This window comes from Vollenhovia emeryi, unplaced genomic scaffold (genome assembly GCF_000949405.1).
Source record: "Vollenhovia emeryi isolate VEMERY1.0 unplaced genomic scaffold, V.emery_V1.0 DF939162.1, whole genome shotgun sequence".
In the NCBI taxonomy this organism is placed as follows: Eukaryota; Metazoa; Arthropoda; class Insecta; order Hymenoptera; family Formicidae; genus Vollenhovia; species Vollenhovia emeryi.
In genome coordinates this window covers 23,503-47,353 of record NW_011967204.1, presented here as the reverse complement: position 1 = coordinate 47,353, position 23,851 = coordinate 23,503, and the positions used below count along the sequence as shown (strand labels likewise).

At 43.7% G+C, this 23,851-nt stretch overlaps 1 protein-coding gene across 1 annotated transcript; it reads left to right on the top strand.

The window, feature by feature from the left end:
* Nucleotides 1–7,469: 7,469 nt before the first annotated feature.
* On the top strand, nt 7,470–19,484 carry LOC105564561. The gene is made up of 3 exons (XM_012017005.1): nt 7,470–8,616; nt 16,997–17,276; nt 18,142–19,484. Exons 1-3 carry the CDS (start codon nt 8,478–8,480, stop codon nt 19,250–19,252), a joined length of 1,530 nt encoding a protein of 509 aa, XP_011872395.1. The 5' UTR covers nt 7,470–8,477; the 3' UTR covers nt 19,253–19,484.
* Nucleotides 19,485–23,851: the final 4,367 nt, after the last annotated feature.

Genomic DNA, 23,851 nt, shown 5'->3' with positions numbered 1-23,851 from the left:
CGCGTCCGCGTCGACTTCTTAACGTCGAGACGACGACCACGCAGACGTAACTTACGGCGGGTTGTCGATTTTTTGAATCCCGCTACTTAGTCGACCGCAAGAAAACACTGCTGCACGTTCTGCATCATTAGCTACGCCGTGCTCCGAAGTGCACCGTCGTGCCCAGAGTGACGCGGGGAAGAAAAGCGCGTTGCGTCGAAGATCGTCACGATTTGCGGGGGAATCATCGCGTGCAGCGTGGGCTCTCGCTTCGAGGGCATTGGTACTTTGGTTACCTTCGGTATCGCAGCCTCACGATACGTGCATAGAGCTACATTTCGAAGCATTTCCGGGAATTGAATGCGGAATATCCATTATTGAATGAGGAAACGCCGTAATATCCAGAGTGAAATCGATGCGCAAAGCCGTCATATCCCCCTACTTTGTATAATGTATTTAATTCCGTTGTACTGTAAATTAATCGAAAATATGAAATTTGCAATCGAATGAGAAGTGCAACACATACTTGTGCGTGGAAATTAACGCATAAACATATTTAGTTCTGTTTCGCAGTGCATTCAATTTAATTTCGAGATACGTGATGCGAACGCTTCGGCTCCAATTTGGGCCAGTCTTGGCACAGCAAGTTAAATTACTATTGTAGAAGAATGCCCTCTATGAAATAGATTTCTATTGTAACATGAGATAGCAGGTTTTCAACGCCCAAATTTAATCACAAATCTTTTTTCGCAACGATTACACGACCCAACAATGAATTTTCCGCTAAACAGATTTCGCTCCAAGGGCAATAAATTCATGGTGGAATCAACTAATGATGCCTATTAATTTAACAGGAACCCCGCTATCCCATATTAGAATCTCATAATAGGGGACTTTCCTCTGGTACTTGGCATTAATCCCACATGGATTATATCACTACTTGTTAAATAAATTATAGTGTCATCAGGCATTCTTATTCATTTTACCAATACTCATTTGGAATCTAACAAGCTTTTAGCAGTTTAAAGAGTGCATTCTGTAAGAAGACTCTCGCTCTATGAGCTCCACAGCTCTGTAACTCTTTAGCTCTTTCTTCTTTTTCTCTCGTTCTAGTCTTGTACTACATAGTTTACAGAGATACAGCGCTACAGAACAGTTTCACCGAATAGATCCCTAAATCGCTGTATGTAATATCGTAAATTTCTCTTTTCGTATATACGATTTACTCGTGCGTACTTTTAAGGGATTAATCGCGAGACGAGTCACCCATTCGCTCATTTAATTGGAAATTACTCTATTCCACACTCATCGGCGAACCTGCCGCTGTAATTCCATTTGACGATGATTGAACGAACCGTGTAACTTGACATAGTGATCGACGAAAAAGTACGCAATCTCCCTTGAATGACTGTCGAACCTCTTCCGTGCAACCATCAGCTTTTTGCGGGGTCGCGCACTGTCTGTCGCCAGATTCGAGACGGGCAACGAGCACAATAGCCTCCGCCGCGCGAGAAAATGATCGCGGCTCGGATCCTCACGGACGCAGCCGCGGTGGGAGATGAATTTCAACGCGCGCACGTATTTTCCCCCGCGAAACGCAAAAAGAGCCCCATGCCCGCGATTACGCGGCGTAGTGTGGGCGACGGATAGATAGATCACCCATTGGCATGATCTACAAGCACGGCAGAGCAAATCGCCGTCGCGCATCGCGGGACGGGTGGAACACGTCCCCGAGGCCTTCTGCGCGTCCCTAACAACCGAATGACCAAGACACGTGGATGTATATGACCAACCTCTTGTACCCGCTCCATATACCCACCCTCTTTCGTATGGTGCCCCGGTACGCGAGGAGACCCGCGGTGAATCTCCAACGCGCTCGCACGCTTCCACTCTTATTCCCGTCCTGTCACGACCAGTCGCATCATTAGGCCATCCGGTATTACAAATGACGTTGAAGGGACTCCCCAGGCTCCTCCACCTCTTCTTTGTACTCCCGTTCCCCCGCCTCCCTACCCCACCCAGTCTTGCCGTCTCTCTCCCCCATTCTTGTCCGCCGGCCCTTCCTCTCTCGCTCGGTCCCCATAGTATGCAGCGGGCGACACGGCGAATCTCCTCCAGCTCCTCCGCGCCAGGGTCTACCTCCAGCTGGTTGCCGAGTCAATCCGGCGAAACGTCCGCTTTAACTGGATCGTACGAACGCCACGGCAAAAACCGACAAGCAAGTCATAAGCATTTATGAGTTTCTTACCGGCGATAATAAGTTTGGAACGATTGCTGTTTGTATCATTGCGCGAGGTGTACTGCGCCCATTCCTGTTCTTCTACCCGGTGACATTCTTGGAACGGCCGTCCTGGGAGCGTGCACCGAGAGAGAATCGCGTGGTGCCGTACTTATTTGCACCTTCTTTTTCGCCGCGCTCTCTCGGCCGACTCTGCTCCGCGAGATTTGTTAACGCGAGAGCGCACGCCGCGTCGTCTGGCCAACTTTACGTGCTGCCCGCGCTCGTACGATCGAGGATCCAACTGGTCCCCCGTAATGAACGACCGTATCACCTTGATACATATTACTGCATTAGCCGCACACGCGTGGTGCTTCGCGGAAATCGTGTGAGCCCTGACGTAGGAGCGGGAGAAAAAAAAATTAAACAACACCCATTCGCATTCTCTCGTCGGATATCGGCACGCGGTGGTTTCTCTCTCTCCATCTCGCATTCCACGCGCCGCGGACAAAACCGCGTCTATCGTAATTTCCGCAAAAAGATCATTCGTAGCGATTGCTCTGTAACGACAGCCGTGTCAGGAAGATTTAAATCCTACCTACCCGCGTGTGTGCGATAGCACGCGATCGATTTTGACACGAGTAAGTAGCTCACGTTGGACGGTGGTCAGGCGGATAAAGAAAAAGGGAAATGAAACGTGGAACGAACGTGAGAGAATCCGCGGATAGGGACGAGACAAGCAGCGCGAAACAACGTACGGTGGACGAGCGAAAACAGTGAGATGCGAGTGGAAAGGTCAAGCAATGCGTGGAGATAAGATGAGATAAAGTCGGCTGTAAGGGCATAAAGCTGGTACCAGAAGGGGAGAGGCGTTTTATTACAGCCGGAGATACGACTCCCGGAGGATAACGACGTTACGGTGACCAAGGAAATCGCGTCGGTTATATACTCCCAGAAAACAGATGTAGCTACCACAAAAGCGAATTGTGACGAATTTACAATATGTCCCGGCCAGCATCCTTGTGAGATTAATCAACTCTCTAAAAAGCAACCGGTGAATCATCACTGGAAACAGTCAACAGTCACTGACTGTCAGTTGCACACAGTTGAAAAATTTGTGTTCAATTTAACAGATATCACATGTCCCAAACGGCCCACACAAATTTTTTGTGTTAATTTAACATAATATGGGTATGTTAAATAATCACACTAAATGCCCTGTTGATATTTTAACACAAAATAAATGCAAATCTCAAAATTTTATTTCATATAATTTGAAATAAATTTTGTGTAAAATTAACATACACTTAGTCCAAAAAAAAGCGGTACACCTCAAATTTGTTAAAAAGTTACCAAATTTCGAATGACGATAACTACGCGAGTAATAATGATGGAAACGTTTTTAAAAAAAGAAATTAAAGCTTGAAGTTTCTACTTTAAGAATCGATGCATCAGAGTTTTGCGAAATGATTTTTTGCAAAATGACGGATGACAAAACGAGAGTATGCGAAATTGAAAAATTTTCGTCCGAGTTTCCGACGATCCATGGCGAGAGGCAAGTGTTGCAACTTAATGGGATAAAAAGCATGCGATAGTACAGAGTCTCCCCTTCAAAATGCTTTTTTACTCGTTTCGATACGATGATGTTTCGCTGAGATATGCTCATTTAAAGTAAAAACCGGCCTTTTTATTCAAATGCACATATCTCAGCGAAAAATCATCGTATCGAAAGGAGTAAAAAAGCATTTTTAAGGGGAGACTCTGTGTTATCGCATACTTTTTATCCCATTAAGTTGCAACACTTGCTTCTCGCCATGAATCGTCGCAAACTCGGACGAAAAATTTTCAATTTCGCATGCTCTCGTTATATCATCCGCCATTTTGAAAACAATTATCTCGCAAAACTCTAATGTATCGATTCTTAAAATAGAAATTTCAAGCTTCAATTTCTTTTTTGAAAAACCTTTCTATCATTATTACTCGCGTAGTTGTCGTCATTCGAAGTTTGGTAATTTATGACAAATTTTAGGTATACCGCTTTTTTGGACTGAGTGTATGTATTATGTCAGATTAAAAAATAAGTACACATTGTATTGTTTTAACATTTCTTTTCAGTTAATTTAATGATTTTACATTTGAGGTCAATTAACACAAATTAACACATAAAAGTGTTAAACATTTAACACGAAAATGTTAACCGGCATTTTTTTTAACAAGAAAACACCAATTTTCCAACTGTGTAAGTATATCACTGCGATTTTCAGTGATACACGGAGAGAGTTTTCGTTTAAAATTTTTCCTGAAAATCATGTAATCGTGAGACAACACGGCATGTTGAAAAACCTTATCAGTTTTTTGAAATTTTACCATACTTTTACTAGTAAAATAATAGTATCTAATTACAGTTACTCACAAAGTAACAAATCGTTACTTTGCAGTTACTTTCTTGAAAGGAAAAGAAAAATATCAAATCTACATTTGAATTGTAAAGTGTCGATGAAGGCGTTTATGCGCAAATGTAAGGCCTAACTCTTTCTGTGGAGGTTTAAAAAATATATAAAGTAACTATTGATGTAACTATTAAATTAGTTACTACCCGAGTCGAAATTTTGGCCCTATATTAAACCTTTAATTCTATTATATAGTAGGACCTAAGACAGTAAAAGAGGTTGAACTGCAAATATAAAATTTACTCCTACTTTAAAACCGATAGTGTCGGTAATTTCTACTTTTGCCAATTTAGTATTAAAGTAGGTCCTTTTAAGTAGGAGCTAAAGTGTCAAAAGTGTCAAAAGTGTCAAAATAGTACCAAAATTTCGACTCGGATAGTTATCGAAAAAATGTAACTGACAATGAGTTATGTTTCAGTTACAGATGTAGAGAATGTAACGAGGTTAATTTAAAGTTACCAGAAAAAAGGAACTGGAACTGGAACTGTAACTGTAACTTCGTTACAAGAAACGAGTACTTGCCAACCCTGGCAAAATGTACTAACAACTGCAATTACTAGTAAAAAGTAAATTTTAAAAGAAAATTCTTGCTCATAACTGCAAATCAGTGACTATTCAGTCTTCAGTGATAATCCACTGAGTGACTTTTAGAGAGAATGCTGAAACATGGTCAGTACGGCAAGAAGATGCACGCAATACCCATAAAACGTAAGGAATACTCTTGTCGGAATCACAATTTCATTTGAGACAAAAGAGCGCTTTTACTGTGCGTTCAAATGTTTTAAGAATGCAAGTCTGATGCCCCTTTCTATCAATGCAGACTAATTTTAATCCCCGTTTAATTAAATTCTTACCTTTTTCCAGTTCCTGAAACTAGAAAAGTATAAGAGGTTAAAAAGAGATCAAAATTAATCTGCATTGGCAGAAATGGACATGAGTATGTTAGCAACAATAAAAAACATTCGAAGATAAATTACAAAATGAAATATAGAAATTATAAATTTTTTCACATAAAATATAAAATGCAACAATCTTATTTACGTTATATTTTGCATAATCTTTAAAAATTGTAAAAACGTGAGGATTTTATTTCACGCTAATGGAAAACGTTAACGATATCATTACGCAGCTTTCCTATGGTATATTATATCTGCGCAAAGCACGTAATGATGTTGGTAACGTTTACAAAATAGGCCCTTGATATAGTGTCGAAAAATATCTTCGAAACATTCGCAGAAAATACAAAATGGTAAAAACAGACCCTCCCTTTATCGTAACATTTAAAATATATTTGAATACAAATCTGAAAAGAATAATATAGTTGCAAATATAAAATAAAAACCAGAGTACTTGTCCAAGCTAAAATCTCGAAACAATGTAGTAGTATTAAGGCTAAAATAAAAAAACGCGCGAAAGTAATGACGCGCGCCAGTGTATAACAATCCATTCCCTGAAATGATCCGATAATTTAATATAAACTTGCGTCGCAATGTTAACATTTATCCATTAGCCGAATGTCGATTTATCAAAACAAGAAAGGGCACAAAAACTAATTAGTGCCGCGTAACGAGCATAAAGGAGACTAATGGTATACAGAAGCGACAAAACGGAGGTGCAAAACGACAAGGAAAAAGAAGGAAGAAGACGCGAAAAGAGAGGAGCACGTGAAACGCGACGCGATTCACAAGGTTGCGACAAGGTAAACTCAACTAACGTTGTCCGGGCGGACAACCGACAACCGACCGACCGACCGATCGACCGACCAACCAACCAACCAACCAACCAACCAACCAACCGGAGAGCGGGATAAAGCTAAGCTAAGAGGCAAGTCAAAGCAAGTCGAGAAGAGCTAGGTCGAGACGAGGCAAGGTAAAGGCGAGTAGGGACGGGGTATAGCAAGGCGCATTGGCGAGGCATGCTAAGGCAACGGGTCCAAAGTCGCCGTCGTGCCTCGGTACGAGGCCCCGGTGGCGCGTTAACCTCCCGCTCGAACGCAGTACGCTCTCGACTCTCGCGCAGGCCAGGTTGCATCAATCCCGTCGGTCGATCCACCGACCACGTGCACAACCCGCCGACAGGCGAGGGGAAAGTCACCGAGATCCGATCGCGTGCACGTGCCGCTCATGCACCAACAGCGACAATATCGCCGGCGCGGAAAGAAAGGGAGAGACGATAAAAGAGAGGGAGTGAAAAAAAACGAATCTTCCTTAAAGAGGTTGGTGCCGTGTGATACGCACTCGACTAATCGCTTCTCGATAATTATCGAGAGCCTGCGAGGTGCGCCAGTGCGCGGAGATCGTCAAAGAGATCGCGCTCCAGATTCAAGAGTACCCCGTGTGCTTTCGCCGTTACGAGAATTTAATTTGCAAGTGCGCGGGAAGATAATCCGAGGGAAGTCACGGCGCCCGACCGGGAGGGAGGATTAAAACGGACGTCGTAAATTAATTCGCGGGAGATTCCGATCGCGCTCTTAGGTTCGGTCCGCGGGCGGCTCTACGCCGGGGGTATCGCACCGTGACGCCGCGCCGCGCCGGCCGGGCCGGCGGCGAATTTCATTCTCCGCGGCGCGTTTCTCACGCCTGCGAAATCAGTCCAACCGCGCGTGGAATGTGACGATTAAAAGGAAAAAGGAGGAAGAAGAGAGCGCCGTTCTCAGCCGCGGGCGTTCCACTTTCGGTGGCCGCGCGCCGCCGTGATATCGACGGGCCGCGGCGAAAACGAATTCGAAATGGTCGCGCCAGCGCGCGGCGCACGCGAGCCGCGCTGCTCGGACGCGGCGAGGTGCAATCGCGGCGACGCGGCCGGCCGCGGGCCCTTCGAAAGTTTTCGCGCTTCAATGAGTCGCGGAGGAAAAAACCGAGAGGCCGGCCAGAAGAAGCACTCGATCGGTCGGAACGGCTCGGAATAATTCAATTACCGAAAGCCCGGTGGCGGGGGGGACGGTGGACCCTTCGGGCCGACCATACATGGTCGTCGTCTGCCCACAAAGCCGAGGAAGAAGCGGCGGCGTGTCGTCGTGATCGCGTGGGAGGTCGAGGCACCGCGCGCGCCGCGCTTTTTACGCGCGAAACCCAAGCGGAGAGGCAGATTCGTGCGCTCACTCCGGAACCCACACGCGGGCACAGCGGCCGTTTAAGCCGCGTACCTTATCCGCGTCCCGATAAAAATGCACCACTGACGCGACCAGCGGGTTTCTTTCGAGAGCTACGCGACTAAGCGCCGATCTCTTCCCTCGATGCATCGCGAGAACGCGTGCCGAGCCGAAGGCGGCCGACAGATCGATCCGGATGAGATCACCCGAGAGATGAGAGGAACCTGATTCAGAGCAAGTTCGTGCCGCCAAGTAGGCAGCAACTCGAATAATTACCTGCAACTAGTTCGTTAGCAAACCGTGGCTAAATCTCCACGCAAATCACGTCGCCGCGGGCGAATGAAATCGAAGAGTTTGTTCGACGAAACGCGGAGAGGATATTGCGATTGAAACAAAAAGAAGAGAGGGAAGAAGGACGAAGGCTGAAACGGGGCCACGCGAGCGAATCTACGAGCCGCTCGAGGGGACCGCGTGCGCATCGTATCGCGTGACAAAAGAGTCGCATGCGGAATAAGGTGAAAAGTGCGTAAAACGCAGCAGCGTCGACCCGCCGTGTCAACGTCCGAGATGCGCTCGTGGCTGAGGCGCATTATCGGCGAGGCTCGCCTGCGGAAAAGTTGCGTGTGATAAAAGGAACACTGGCCGAGGCATGTCGTCGCCGTTGCGCCGCTGAACAAACGCGCGCGACGAATGAGGACTCTCGCAACGGGTAAAAATAATAATAGAGGAAACGAGCAGCATGCCGGTCGCTGGAACGAGGAGATTATGTAGAGTGGGACTCGCGGCGGTCCTGGTCACCGCACTGTGCATTCTAACTCTGCTGGACTCGCCGCCAGCCCGACTCCCGGATCCACCGACCGATCCTCCTCCCACGCCTGGTAAGCAATTTTCCACCTCCGGCACCTTCGCCGAGGGCGCAACCGCTGCGACCCTTGCCCTTTTGTTATCGGCCAACGGTTCGCCGCGCCGGCGCGGCCTGAAAGCGCCTAACGCTATACGCATTGGCATCTAGCGGGATTTTTGCTGCCGCGCGAATCGCTCTTGGCTATAGATAAAATCGTGAGACAAATCGGCCTTGTTTCGTGTGACGTGACGTCTCGCGCGAATCTGATTAACTTGTTGAACTCGAGTGATTTCGCGGTCGAGTCGCGTGTTGAAATCTAAGACCGCGTGCTTGTCCTGGTAGCAACTAGCTTTTAATTATCGATGCTGTTCACCGTCGAATTAAATTTATCTTGAGTCGTTTGGAGAGAGAAAGGATTTATAAGAATAACGAGTGGAAGAGACCCCCTATTATAAAATAGGCCGCTAAAAAGGGATAGCGGGGTTTCGGTTAAATTAATAGGCATCATCTGTTGATTCCATCGTGAATTCATTGACCTTGCAGCGAAAAGGGATTTGTGACTGATTTTGGGTCTTGAAAACCTGATCTCATAATAGAGGACTTTCCTCTACCTATATTTCCTCCTTGTGGAATTATATCGAAGTATAAACTCATAAAACCGAAGAAATCAGTATATTCTTATTGAAGATTTTTATACGAAACAGCTTGATATAAAATTCGCACAATGTTTAATAATGAATGATGCACCAAAATGTATATTTTTCTTACAAATAAATATGAAAAGATTAACTTATTACAGAATAATGTTATTTTAATACAGATGTGTATACCTGGGATAGACCTAATATTTTGTAGGGCAATATTCTATCAAATAAGCTCTGCACTCTGTTTAGAACAGACGGAATTATTTCCCTGCTATGAGAGATATATTTCGGTGTCACTCGTCAAACACGTTTCGGACGGGAGCTGTTCTTCTCCAACGTGAGCCTGTCAACGCTTTTAAAACGTCAAGAAAAATATTCAGTAAAGCCAAAGTAAATGGCCAATGTTAAAAACAATGAAACGTGACGATGAGTTTATGTAATGAAACGCGACTTCCACGACTTGAAGGTTGCAGAAGTTTCAATGAATGATCTTATGCCACGAAACATTCGACATTTAATACCGTGTACAACATTTGTTTCGAATGTCGTATATAAAGTATCTCAGAGCATCGTAATTTTTTGATTGGCCATATTGGCAATATTCTATCACAAAATAAGCAACAAATATTAAACTTGTCAAGATAACGTTACCGGGGCTTGTAAAATTACTAAAAAATTACTTTCACGTGTCCAGTTATGCAAGCGCAGACGTTGCAACAAATAATTAACTTTGCAGTTAATTAATAAGTGACAATTATAAATTTTTATGTTAACTGACTCGATGTAACAAGATTCTATTAGCTGATTCGAAACTTCTTGGGAAGTATAAGATATTATAGCGAATTCGATTGCTTGCACTAGTACGCACTGAGTGTACACTAAGGCCTGCTTATAGTCAATATTTTTATATTTAACTATGTCTTAAATACACATTCAAAGAATATTTAGCCAAAAAATGATCCGTATGGCTGCTATACAGATCATTTTACTGGCTAAGAAATATTTCGAAAGATATCTAAAACGATCCTTAGATATAAAAATTGACTGTAAACAAGCCTTAGTGCGCACTCAGTGCAAGCAACCGAATTCGCTATTAGGTTTCATTTTTTCAGAATCATGATTTTTCCGGTTTTTCGACCATAACTACATCTTAATATATCAATTAGTAGACATACAATATATCATTTCGTAACTAATTTTCGAAGAGAATGTAAGGGATACGACATAAAAATATTAATTTCTCTCTTTTCTACAAGTAGTCAAAGTTAAGTACACAATATTGAATTAAGTTAATACGATATTAAGTGCTTTGCTCTATTAATTTAACTTAATCCAATATTAAAGAATTATTCAGTAATATTAAAATAAAGTTGTAATCTGGCCAAGATTCTAATTGCGTATCTTAATCGTGGTCGAATTGAAAATTTGTGCAAACAATGCAGGATAAAGACATTGTTAGTATTAAATTTAAAAACAATTTACACGTGACATTTCATCACGTCATACGTTAAACGTAAATGAACCGCCTATCGTTTTATCTTATTTCACGTAGACAATGGCGAAACAAGAGGAGAATAGAAAAGAAAGTAACAGTGACAATTAATGTACTCGTGCGGCAGTTTAGTTATCGTATAAACTGAAGTTCCTTGACACGGTACGGGGGAAGATTCGCACGCCATAAACTCGTTCGAAACCTGCCGCGAGTGTTTGTTAGTTATTGTTAGTACGCACTATTTCCTAGTCGCGTGAAGTTTCTCAGCATTGAAATGTTATCCGGCCGGGCCGGAGGATGAAGAGCTGCTATCTCCTTTTTTTAAATGCACGTTCATCGTGAGTAATTGCACGGGTGCTACGCTTCCTAATACTAACAACGAATATGACTACATAAATGAGTCGCTTCGAGGGCCGATACCGATCAACCCGCGCTACGCACCGCGAAGATTCAACGGCGGCCCCTTGCACGCAACGTGCGTACACGCTTGCCCCGAGAGAGAGGCTAAAAAGATACGAAGATAACGCAGACGGGTGCGCGAGCGCAAAAGGAACGCGATACCAAGTTATAAATAAACCTCGAAGCTTTGGCATAAAGCTCGCCAAGGACGTAAATCTCGGCGCCGTTCTTTGGTAGTAGCGACTTCATTAGTCGACGTAATTTATGACGTGATTCATCGAGTGACCGCCCGTCGACTCGTGCGCTTTCGCGTAATTCACCTTCGCCTCTACCATACAAACATTTCGCGGGAATTATGACAGCCGATCGTACGGCTGAGACCGAGACTACACCGAGATATCGTATTCACGGACCAACCCGTGACTTTGTTCGCCCCGTGCGAAGGAGCGCCTTTCACAGATGAGAATCAAACGGCCACGCGCACATGTTTAACGCTACGTATAAATTATGAATATAAATTCTCATTGTTTTTATGACGTGGAAACGGGTGGATTTAGTTACATGGCAAATCCAAGGGTGTCACTTTCATGCACGTGTACGGGGTCTCTTAAAACCACCGCCATTCCTCTAACAATAAGTGGCAGATTCCTTGGAACATTTCAAGTCGAAGATTCTAATATACACGGAGAGAATGCTTTCTAACGATTTATCCTGCATTTGTGTAATCGAGGGACAACCTGGCACTTCGGAGAATTTTGTGAGTTTTTCGAAATTTTACTATACATTTTACTAGTGGAACGTATGGTAAAATTTCAAAAAACTCTCATAAACTCCTTCTAAATGCCATGTTGTCCCATGATCACACGATTTTCAGGCTAAATTTTAAGGGGATCCTCAAGTCTTTTTTACCGACACATACGAATGTAGTTTTTGCGCTGGTAAATCTTTTTATTAGCTTTTATGCACAAAATAATACCAGGATAAGTTGCGGACCGCATAGCAGAACACTTTCATACTTAAAACACTCAATTCAGAAGTTTAATAAAAAAGAAATTGGTATTTATAATATATTGCCCAAATCGCCCACGAATAAAAAATTGAAAATTTCAAATACCAATACCTATCTTTTTCATTGGACTTCTGAACTGAGTGTTTCAAGTATGAAAATGTTCTGCTATGCGGTTCACAACTTACCCTGGTATTATTTAGTGCATAAAAGCCAATAAAAAGATTTACAAGCGTAAAAACTGTATTCGAATGTGTCGGTAAAAAGATGTCTTTAGGATCCCCTTAAGAGAAAATTATCTCCGTGTATACAAATGTCGAGGCTACAACGGTTTTTAAATGGAAAGCGATTATATTTTACGAACAGCGGGGCTAAGGCATTTTGCATGCTCAGGCAAAATGACAAAGGATAAAAGCGGTGCATTGTTCGTCCAAACAATGTACCAATGCAATGTGTAGAGAAGCGAGGAAACATAATATTGTAGAAATACTATTGTCACTTTATACGATATTCATAATATCTTAAAAATAGCGGAACTACTCGTACCACTTCGCCGTGCCTGAGTGCGCGAAATCTCAGCCTTGTCATTCGTGAAATAGAGGAAAGTCCTCTTACGAGATAGGGTTCTAATATGGGATAATAGGTTTCCAACGTCCAGTTTCAATCAGAAATCTTTTTTTCGCGACGACTACACGATCCAGCAATCAATTTTCCACTCAACAGACTTCACTCCAAGGGCAATAAATTCATGATGGAGCCAACAGATGACGCCTATTAAGTTCGCGGAAGCTCCGCTGTCTCACAATCACATCCCTAATTCAAATTCATTGTAGCCTCGATATATTTTTGTATCAGGATTTTCGTCTCGAGACATTCTGAGGAATTCGTCATTAACGCCCGTTTCTACCAATGCAGATTAACTTTAATCACGGTTTAAATTGCCTCTCTTATCTTTTCCTAACATTCGTAAAAGTAGAAAAAGGTATAAAGTAAGTTGTACCGAGATTGATGTTGGTAGAAACGGACATAAGCGAAAGAACGGTAGGTTTAAAAGACTCCGTACGTGTAATTTGATTGAAGGCACTTTTTACGCCGTTCCTGCCGTTTAAAGTTACCACGCACGTCGCGATTTTATACGGCGCGGCAGCAGCCGTGCAAAAAAAAATGCCTCCAATCAAATTACACATACACGTATGTAAAAGTAACACTCTTGGGACCTTGCAGCAGTGTGCAGTTACACGGGTAATAATGATACAGAAATGATAATTGCGATTCTTATCCAGGCGTACGAGTTTTTGGGCTCACGTACTTCAATTAGTTAAAGATAAGTGTTCTCCCTTGTCGGGAGTAATTCCCAACTAATTAGCGGCGGGGCCGTAAAAATCGGCACGATTTATTCCCTGATTTATCACCGCGGCCGGCCGTATATAGATTCGCTCTCCGGCCTGACAGTGCGATTTCCATGAGGGAACGCCGGCGTGCATTAGCGTATTTTCTAGCGTGGTACGAATGCCTCGGCGCTCTCGCGCGGAGTCCACGTTTACCTTCTCGTAAACCTCGCGGAGCGTGGCCGCGACGGACGGCCGCGGAGAGGCGGGCGAGTAAAAGGGCACGGAGTCACGAAGAATGCTCGCGGCACGCAAACGTGTAATACCCGCCGTCGGCCCCGGTTGGGTCAAACGCCGACTTTTAACGACACACCGCACGACGGTGCCCCACGTCGTCCGCGTCCCGTCGCCCCGCGGAGACGACGGATCGGCCAGGCTCGGCCTGCGCGCGAGCCTCGTTACCTACGCTCCCGACGTAGTCGAGAGATCGTCCGGGAAATGGTTCCGGGCGTCCCGTCAATAACGCTCGCGGTCCATATACGTCGAAGACGAGTAATTGCAAACGAGACGAGTCACGAAACGTATATAGTGCCATAAATTTACCCCGCCGGACGCCAACACGGCGCGCGACGTTCCCTATTTCCTTCTTCTTCTTTTTTTTTTCTTTCTCCCTTTCTTTCCTCTCGTCCCTTTTTCCTCGTCCGACCGCCGTCGCCGTCACCGCGGTCGCCGTCTCGCAGAAATAATTATAAACGAGACGTAACGAGAGTCCTTAAAGCTATCAACGGCGTAGATTTATTATCGCCCTCGGAGAGCAGAGCGCACTCGGACGCGTCTGCGCGAACCCTGTCGTAGTCCATAAATACATTTATTATAAATGCATTAATGCGCGGAAAAAAAAAGAGTGGGATATCTCTCGCTGCGGGTCCGCTTCGGCTCGTGACTGCGCCGGGAACGAGTTTCTCCGCGGAATACGGAACAGGCGGAATGGTACTCGACATTAGGGGGGGCCTAATTAGCGGGCACGTCGATTGAAATTCCGCCCAGCTAATTTCCCCTGCCTGCCTTTCTCCCTTTGAATGTGTTACTAGAGCGTCGCGCTGGAATATATGGAAATCGCAATTACGAGAGCTATCATGCCATCGCTGATAAGCGAGAGAGGGAGAGAGAGCGATATTGAAGGGAATGCTTTCCAATACAAGGATAACATATCTAACGAACGCGAATGTATTCATAGTACAGCACTAGTTCGTTTCTAGCATATAGACGCGTCACTTCCGTCCGGTCGTATAGAGTCAATGTCTTCGCGTCGGCTCGCGATCCTCGTGGCGGATAAGATCGAGAATCGATCGGCGATTCGACAATAAGTTGACGCTCGGTAAAACGAGCACAGGCACGACATTACACTCGCAGAAATGATAAGATGATACACCGGTGAGCGGAATGCAAGCGATACTATCGATGTAACAGCGTAAAAGTTCTGATAAGCTACGGACAGTATGTAGTTATGTATATACAGCGTGTATTAGCAGTAGCGCGGGCACTTGCTCCTACAAGAAGACATAGTCGAGCGAAACTAGTTAACTAGTTAACTCGGATGAAACTTTTGAGTACAGCGAGTGACTCGAGCCACGTGAAAATGCATTGCTCGCTTATGGAATCTGGATAATGTAAAGGTACATGAATGGAGCGTGTCGTGAACTAAACACTATAAATGCTAGATCGGGCAGAATTTTTATAAATTAATAATGAAAAATGACAAGATTTTTATTCACAATCCATTCGATAAAATAAAAGTTTCTCCCACTTCAACGCGATTCCAATGTGCTTCGCATGTAAAAATGAAAACAGTGTCTAAATATCTGTCTGAGTTTTTATTTTTGCAATCTTATTTGTCTCCAATCTTTCGCCTAGGCATGATTACTGCAAACATTTTTGCCTCTCAAAATCGTAGTGTCGCGTTAAAAATGAATTGTCTTTCTCAATTTTAGTTTAACATTTCACTTTTTATTTATAAGCTTATACAAAATTTTGTCCATATCTGTAGACTTTACGTCGATGGTATTTCTTTGTTAGCTGGAGTTGACTTTTAAATGTCGGGAAACAATAGTAATCTGTTCTCATATAAAAATGTATGTGTTGTTATTTGAAAGATTTGATATTTTATTAAGAAGAAAAATTATAAAATAACATACTACCAACAATTCAACGACACTAATTCAATTTTGACATCTTCCTGCTTCAATATAATATGCGTACACGGGAAAAAATGATGTTGTACCAACGATATCAGTGTAATTGAAATAAAATGATTCAAACAACATCAGTATTAGTGAATGAAACACAGATAGTTGTCTTAATAATCTGGATATTTAGTTCAATGCTTAAAATTAAAATCCATAACGAATACAATTGAGTGAACTATTTATGTCTGTGGCAGCCCGTGACATCATCGTTTCATTCAGTTAACTTAATTTTTTCTTAATTCAACAGCATTTTTTCTGTGTATATATATGTTACAATTAGAACTCGAAGTCTGTCCAAACCCGAATTTACTGGAAAATTGTACTTTTTGCTAAGCCCTCTCGGTAATTCTCGTTTTAACTGAAATAATTTAGTTAAAACTAAAACGACCCAGTACTTTAATACGCGTTCTAACTTAAATAATTTAGTTAAAATTGGAAGTAATTCATCACTTTAATAAATTTGCATTTAACTAAAATAATTTAGTTAAAACTAATATTGACTGATTGCTCTTAGTAAAATCGTGTTCTAACGTGTTGGCGATTGTCTACGTGCAATCGTCGGACGCATTCTTGTCAACGTACAGTCATTAGATGCAAGTCGAATATTCATCGTGACCGCGAATTAATAGCTGACTTTGTCCTTCACCTGTATGTTTTTCGTATTATCCTGGTAAACCGTTGTCTAAACGATTCTTGATTACACGATACAATCATACTGCAAAAGTTAATTTTTATTTAATGAACATTAGTATTCTCGACTGAGGGATTTCGCGTTTTGACTGCAAGAGAAATACGTTACAATGCGAATTTACTAAAGTGATAAATTGCTTCTAGTTGTAACTAAATTATTTCAGTTAGAACGCGAATGTATTAAAGCACTTGGTCGATTCTAGCTTTAACTAAATTATTTCAGTTAGGACGCGAATTACCGGGAAGCTTAGCAAAAACTAGAATTTTCCAATAAATTTGGGTTTGGACAAATTTCGAATTCTAACTGTAACATATGTAACAATGCGTATTTCGACACAAAGTGTACGAAATGCAATTGCACAGTTCGAGCAGTACATAAATGGTTTCCATGCGCAGCTTATTTCTACAGGAATGAAAGCCGGCGATTTGTAGCTACATTTTCAAAGGTAGCTGCAGCACAAGATGATACCCGGTGCATAGTTGGTGCATTATTCTCTTAGCAAAAACACGAGTTAGATTTATTTTCCTGGCCAAGCCCTACGATTAACTCTCTCCCTTCGCCCCGACCAAACGAATTCTTAGCGTCATTGTTTGCGCTTGCGTTTCTAGGGGGCGAACCGCCGGGCACTAGAAGCATCGTCGCTTATTCGTGGGCCCGAAGATTGGCACTCGATTACAGGCCCACCAAGCAGTGCGACGGTAATGGAACGCGCGGAATGGCGTTAAACGCATATGAGCTGCCCGGCACGAAATGGCTCGAGACAATCCCGGGACAGCTCTTCCTGTATAGCGCCCACCTGGACCTCAGAATCGCCGGCTACCCGAGCATCAGAGTGATTGGCGTTAAACGAGGAGCCCTACCACCCTCCGCGCTCTTCTGCACTATATGGTGAGCCATTTTTCACGTTGCTACGCAGCCCGTTACTCGTCTATCTCTGACAAACGCTAAGTATCAAGGGAAAGAGAATCACTGATGCTCATAAGCGAGGACTATGTCGCCTTTGCAAATCAAATCGCAATGAAAAATCGACCAAATTAATATCGACACCTTCCCTAACGGAAATTCACACACACACACATGCACATACAATGCGATCTTAAATTCACTTTACTTAAATTTCTTATTTAAGTTATTAATGTAAGCACTTGCTCTATGCTCTCGGTCAAAATTACACTGCAATCAACTAAATTGTGAAATATCGACATGACATCTTAATTAACAAAAAGTAATCTTGAACTGCTGCACTTCAATAAGTAAAAACGGTAAATAACCAGCTTTTGACGTTGTCGATTAAGACACAAGATAGTGATTCACGTATTCGCCTGTCTATTAATTCCGTCCAGTTCGATACCCAGTAAAAATATTGCGGCGCTCGTTTCATTTTGGCAAACTTAAACGTAAATTCATAATGCGAGACACACGCATTAATAACAAGCGCGTTGGGGAAAGTACGTTTGAATTCATTTCGCACTTTTAACTTTGACGAAATTAAACTTCGTTAACGCGGGTTGAACTTCCTCCTCGCATGCAAGTTGGTTATTTCGAGTAGCGTTAGGAGTGAGTAGCGCAAACGTTAGCAGCGGCGCGAAACGGAGCATATTCGCTTAAAATACACGGTTGAAAGACCGCGTTATAAATGTCCCTGTAAATGCCTTGCACCACGTGTGCAGATGTCTCCCCGCTGGAATACTCGGCATCTAACGTGTCCTCTCGATCGGAAACGATGGATTAAGCGTCTCAAGTTGTGTTCCAGGTTCCGGGAGCACGGGAGGGTGCGATCGTTGAGCGTGGAAGCGCTCATCTCGACGATCTGGCTGGACGAATGGGGCGACACGGCGGACAGTTACACCGGAATCCTTGTAAATTGTCAATTGCCGTTGGACGGCTCGGTACGCCGTGCCTCTCGGGTTTACGTGGGCCCGAGTCCCTGCTACGAGAATGCTAGTCATAGTTTAATGACCCGCTCGGAATTCGGCGACGAGACTTTTGCCGACCGGAAGAGGCGCCAGTTCACGCTGTGCATTAAAGGACTGGACTTCGATGAGGATATATCGCACAAGTTAATAGCCTTCGTCGAGCTACACCGTATCCTGGGCGCCAAGCTGTTCCACTTCTACGTGTTCAATGTCCACGAGAACGTACTCAAGGTGCTGCGCTTATACGAGCGATCGAACGTGGTGCGATGGTTCACGCTTGATCTGCCGGGTGATTTGCCGAACGAGAAGGCGGCCCGAAGGCGATTCTTCAGCGAGGACATTTGGACGAAGAGGCGAATGGAGCTGATCCCGTACAACCACTGCTTCTACGAAAATCTTCACCGATCAGAGTTCGTGGTGCCAATCGACATCGACGAGGCGATCGTGCCGACGCGCCGGAAGACCTGGCACGAATTGCTGCTGGACGAGCGGGCGAAGCTCGGCAGAAGCTTCAAGGATTTTGCCTCGTATTCCGTACGGAACGCCTATTTCTTCCCTGAGCTGCAAAACAAGAGTCGGACCGATCGGTTGACCGGGCTCGACGAGGAGCTCCGTCGCTCGGCTGAGTATACGGACTATCTGGATACCATGAGAACGGCCAGTATTTCGCCCGAGGGCGACTCGGTGAAAAGTTTTGTTTCCACGAGGCGCGCATTAACGGTGCACAATCACTATGCCCTGACCACGTTGAACCCGTCCACCAGACGGGCTCATCATCTGGACTCAAACGACGTGCTCAAGCACCATCACCGGGCTTGCGACAGCCAGCATCTCGATTGCGATCTCCTAATGGAGGACGTTAGGATCGACGAATCCGCTTTGCGCTACGCGGATGAGCTCGAGACGAGGATGAAGATCGCCTTGGCCGATCTCGACGCCTTGCCATAGTCTATAGTGATGTTGTAAATAATAACAATCCCTCTCGAAAGCTTCGTTTTATTGTCTATCAACCAGTCCTTCCGACCCCTGTAAGACCTTGACGTCTATGATTTCAAATAGTCAAAATATTAAAGGAGGAATCAATGACTTTTTAATTAATGATTTTTTAAAGGCTCGTATGAGCGTCCAAAAGTAAATCGTTTATCGATGTGTCGTCGTTTAAGGGGATGCTGAAGTGATTCTACACTTTTGGCATCTTTTGCTCCTAGAACTGTCAATTCATGTAAACATTTGTGTAATATACAAATTATGTGGCTTTTGTACACGAACCGACAGTGTTCCACTATTTGGACTAAATCAGAGACCAGCATGGTATCATTGAAATTAAGTTCAGAAGCCTAACAAGAAATCCACTCACTCGAAGAAGTTATAGGTTACCTAACCTTCGAGTGAATAGACTTCTTGTTAAGCTCCTAAACTTAACTTAATTTCAATGATACCATGCTGTTCTCTGATTTAGTCCGAATAGTGGAACACTGTCTTTTAGTTTCTTTTGTCTATTAAGTTTAGAAGCCTAACAAAAAATCTATTCACTCGGATAAGTTATAGGTTACCTAACCTATAACTTCTTCGAGTGAAAGACTTCTTGTTAAGCCCCTAAACTTAATTTCAATGATACCATGCTGTTCTTTCACTTAATCTGAATAGTGGGACACTGTCGGTTCGTATACAAAAGCCACATAATTTGTATATTACACAAATGTTTTCACGAATTGACACAGTTCTAGGAGCAAAAGGTGCCAAAAGTGCACAATCACTCCAGCATCCCCTTAAGTGTGTGAATTTACTGTTACAAATATAAGACTTTTAAGACAAACTACCGGCGTGCAGTTTACTGAATATGGAAAAAGTATATAAATTTACGTAAAATTATTAGGCTACGAAAAACCAGCTGATCGATAATTGGGGCACATTTGTATTTGATTACAAATATTGAAACTAAAACTGTTTAATATTTGCGGTGTATTAGCGCGAATAAAACGTCGAAAATTAATTAGAGGCAAACATCATTGACATGCATACACGAATGTTTCTTTTTTTAACAAATCAATAAAATTTGCTCACGTTTTATACTTATTAGCGAATCCTTTAGATTTGACAGATATGATTTAATACTGCAGAAAGCAGAAGGTCTTGATATTAATCCCATTAAAATTCAATGTACGGAAATAATCTAAACATTCCCGTATCACTCGTCCCCTTGAAAATGAAACAGGTCACTTGGAAAATGATATCGCACAGAACCAGTGGTCTAAAACAAGAATAACAGGGACATATCTCGAGCGTTGTACTTAAAATGATTACGGTCGAGTAATCGGAAACATGTAAAAAGACAGAAGCAAGCTTGACGCTTTTCAGACTCGATGAATAAAAAGTCACATTGCAACCGGGCAGGATAATTGGAAAACGTATAAGATGACGAAGGCAAGCTTCACGCTTTTCAGTCTAGAAATTATTACAGCTAGGGCACAATAATTGGAAAGCATTTAAAATGACAAAGGCATGTTTGATGAGCCTTCAAGATTGATGCTTGTAATGGCCGGCCGCAATAATTGGAAACCGTCTAAAACGACAACAGCGAGTTGCCGATAGCTTTCGAGGCACAAGACTCGGAGCGTCTTCGAAATATTCAAACGCCTTTAGCAGCTAGAGCTGCTTTTTCGCGCCGCTGTGGCCTCAACCGTCTGACACGTTTATCAAATGAGACGAAACGAACGCGCTATTTACGCGAAGAAAAGCACAGGAGAGGTAAGAGTCCCTGGAGTTAACGAGTACGTACGAGGAGCGAACGACTTTATAAAGCACCGCATCCATCATGCTCGGTACGTGTGAACGACAGTTTCAATCTCGCTAAAGTGGCGGTTTGGTGGTCATCCATTAGCGTTCAAGATCTCGTTCTACGCGCGGGTCAAATGCCTCGCGCCTCAAACGGCCCCAAGGGGATTTCTATCGCTATCGTTATCGACTGATTAGATATTAGATCGAATCTCGCCCGATGAACGGCGTCACGTGCGACCGCCGTGTATCGAGCATATTTTTCACGGATAAAATCAGAGACGGTGCTCCTGTAGGCGAGCATCCGAGACAGAAGAATAAATCCCGTGGCGACGGAAGCAAACAAAGGGTGCGATCGTTCGAGATGTGCGACCGCGATTCCTACAGATAAGTTTTACGATTCGTATCGAGGCGCGGCGCGAGTGCGCGATCAAGGCCGTAACGTAGGTTTAATAGATCATAAGGAAGTCGTCGCGTATCCGCATTCTAGAAAACTTGTTACAAGGTACGAGGGTAAAAGCGGGATGTCATTTCTGTCCGAGAGAGGAGGCAAGTTCGCGGAACGCTGAAATTATTCTCAGGTATTCACGGTGTCCCGAGCATTCTTCGAGATGTCGCTTCGCCGATTCTTCAAATGTCACTGCGACTTCAAAATGCAATAACCGAACTCGCAAACTTCCAGAAAGACATGACGGTCGCGAGACGGAGAAAAGTTTCCGTCTCCTCAAGTATATCGATCAGCCGAGGCTGTTGAGCATTTAGGACGACAGGCTACGAGCAAGCACCGAGAAATAACACAGGCATCAAGATCGTTCCAGTTACATGTAATAATGTCTCGTACAAGCGAGACAGATCGACCTGATAGCGTGTCGTTAAAACAGGGAGAGACCCGCCGGTCACTACACTCGCAAAATTGCTATTAAACTGTGGAGACCCTGTTCGCGATTTTTCGCCTAACTCAAGATTAGCCTCGTCACGCCAGACGTCAATTTGACCAAATCTGTCCAATCTGTTCTATATACTCGCTCTTTTGTACTCGTGACTTTTATACATCCATTTTGTTAGTTAAACAAAGAACGGAGGCGCTGCTATTTCTGGCCTGTCAGTAAACAATTTGCCGATAAATCGACACCAAATTGGCAAGAAATTTGCTCAAAACCGATGCCGAACTGTAGAATCTGTGTCCTCAACTCGTGTTTTGCTGGTAAAGCTTGAAGACATAACGTGACAGCAAAACCGAGCAAGGTTTACGCAAAGTAGTTTGATGGTGGCAAATTGTTCCTAAATATCGAACAAAGCTTGCAAAGTTAAACTCGCTGTTACGGTATGTCGGTACATTTTATTATATTTCCGCTGACAATTTGTCGATACTGTCTGGTGTAACAGGGTTTGTATCAAATTTGATGTCTTGTTGCTTGCAAACTTTTTAACGAGCACTTGGCAAAGCTTTAGCAAGTTGGCCGTCTGGGTGTAAACTTCCCTTAAAGTATTAGATAGAATAGGATTACATTGTAAATAAGAGTCTTATGAATTTACATTGAAATTGCATGTAATCTAATGTAATCTGATCATATTCTATCTAATATTTTTAACAGGGTTAGCCTTTTCATTTTCTATAATTGTAACGAAAAGTAATTGCGCTTTAACAAGCCGCGATACCCTTTTGCAACATAAAAAAGCATCCTAATAAATATATTTCGCCACACTGCGATGAAATATATTCAATCCGATTGTATAAGTGGCTACTCTATATTCATGGTTAGATCCAATTGCATCACACAGACTTTACGATCGGTACGGCATGTTGCGAAAGCGGAACGTTGGATATAAATGAGTTAACACTCCCGCGGCGTGCACAATTTCGGGAATTAAAATTTTAGCTGAGGAGCATCCAATCCATCATAAATCTCATTACATCCTTCAGCCCGCGTACGTTGGCGCACGTATCTCTTTACTGATTTATATCCGCGGCGTTTGAGTTACAACGTTTTTTTCCGAGCTGACAAAGTAATCTCGCTAAGTCACGCCTGAAGGGTTCCATTGAACGTCTCGCGCGCGGCGCGTTAATTCGACCGCAGAGTATTTTCGCGCGGCACGACGACGAGGAGCCGTGCTCCACTTAACAAAGTACCCACGAGAGGATGTCCGTCTGACAACACGTGATAAAATTCGCACCGGTGTCACATTCATCGCTCGCCGGTGCGGAGACCGATCCCGAATTAATGCGACGATAAATCACGCGGAACTTTAAGAGAAGCCTGCGCACACTTAAACAAGCCGCGTGCGCTCATCGCTCGCCTAAATTTATCGGCGTGCCACCGCGCGTCCCCGGCCACCACCTTCGCATCGCACCAATGACGACGACGACCGCGGCGACAAGGATAACGATGACGAGAACGCCGATCGTGTCGGATCGAAGACGATGTCGCGATGACGACGAGAGCCTTTATCCTCCCTCCCGGCAAACTTCCGCATGAAATTCGCATATATCTTCGCTAGAGGAAAGTCCTCTATTGTAAGATAGGAGTCTGAGATACGTATAGGTTTTCAACGTCCAAGTTCAACCGCAAGTCTTTTTTTTTCGCAACGATTACACGATCTAACAATCGATTGTACGCTAAACAGATTTCAAAGGCGATGCATTCACGGTGGAACCAACCAAGATGATGCCTACTAATTTAGCAGAAACTTCGCTATCTCGTGATAGGGCACTTTCCTCTAATAAGGTCCCCGCCAGTCGCGCGCACCTGTTTTCCCAACCGCGACACCCTC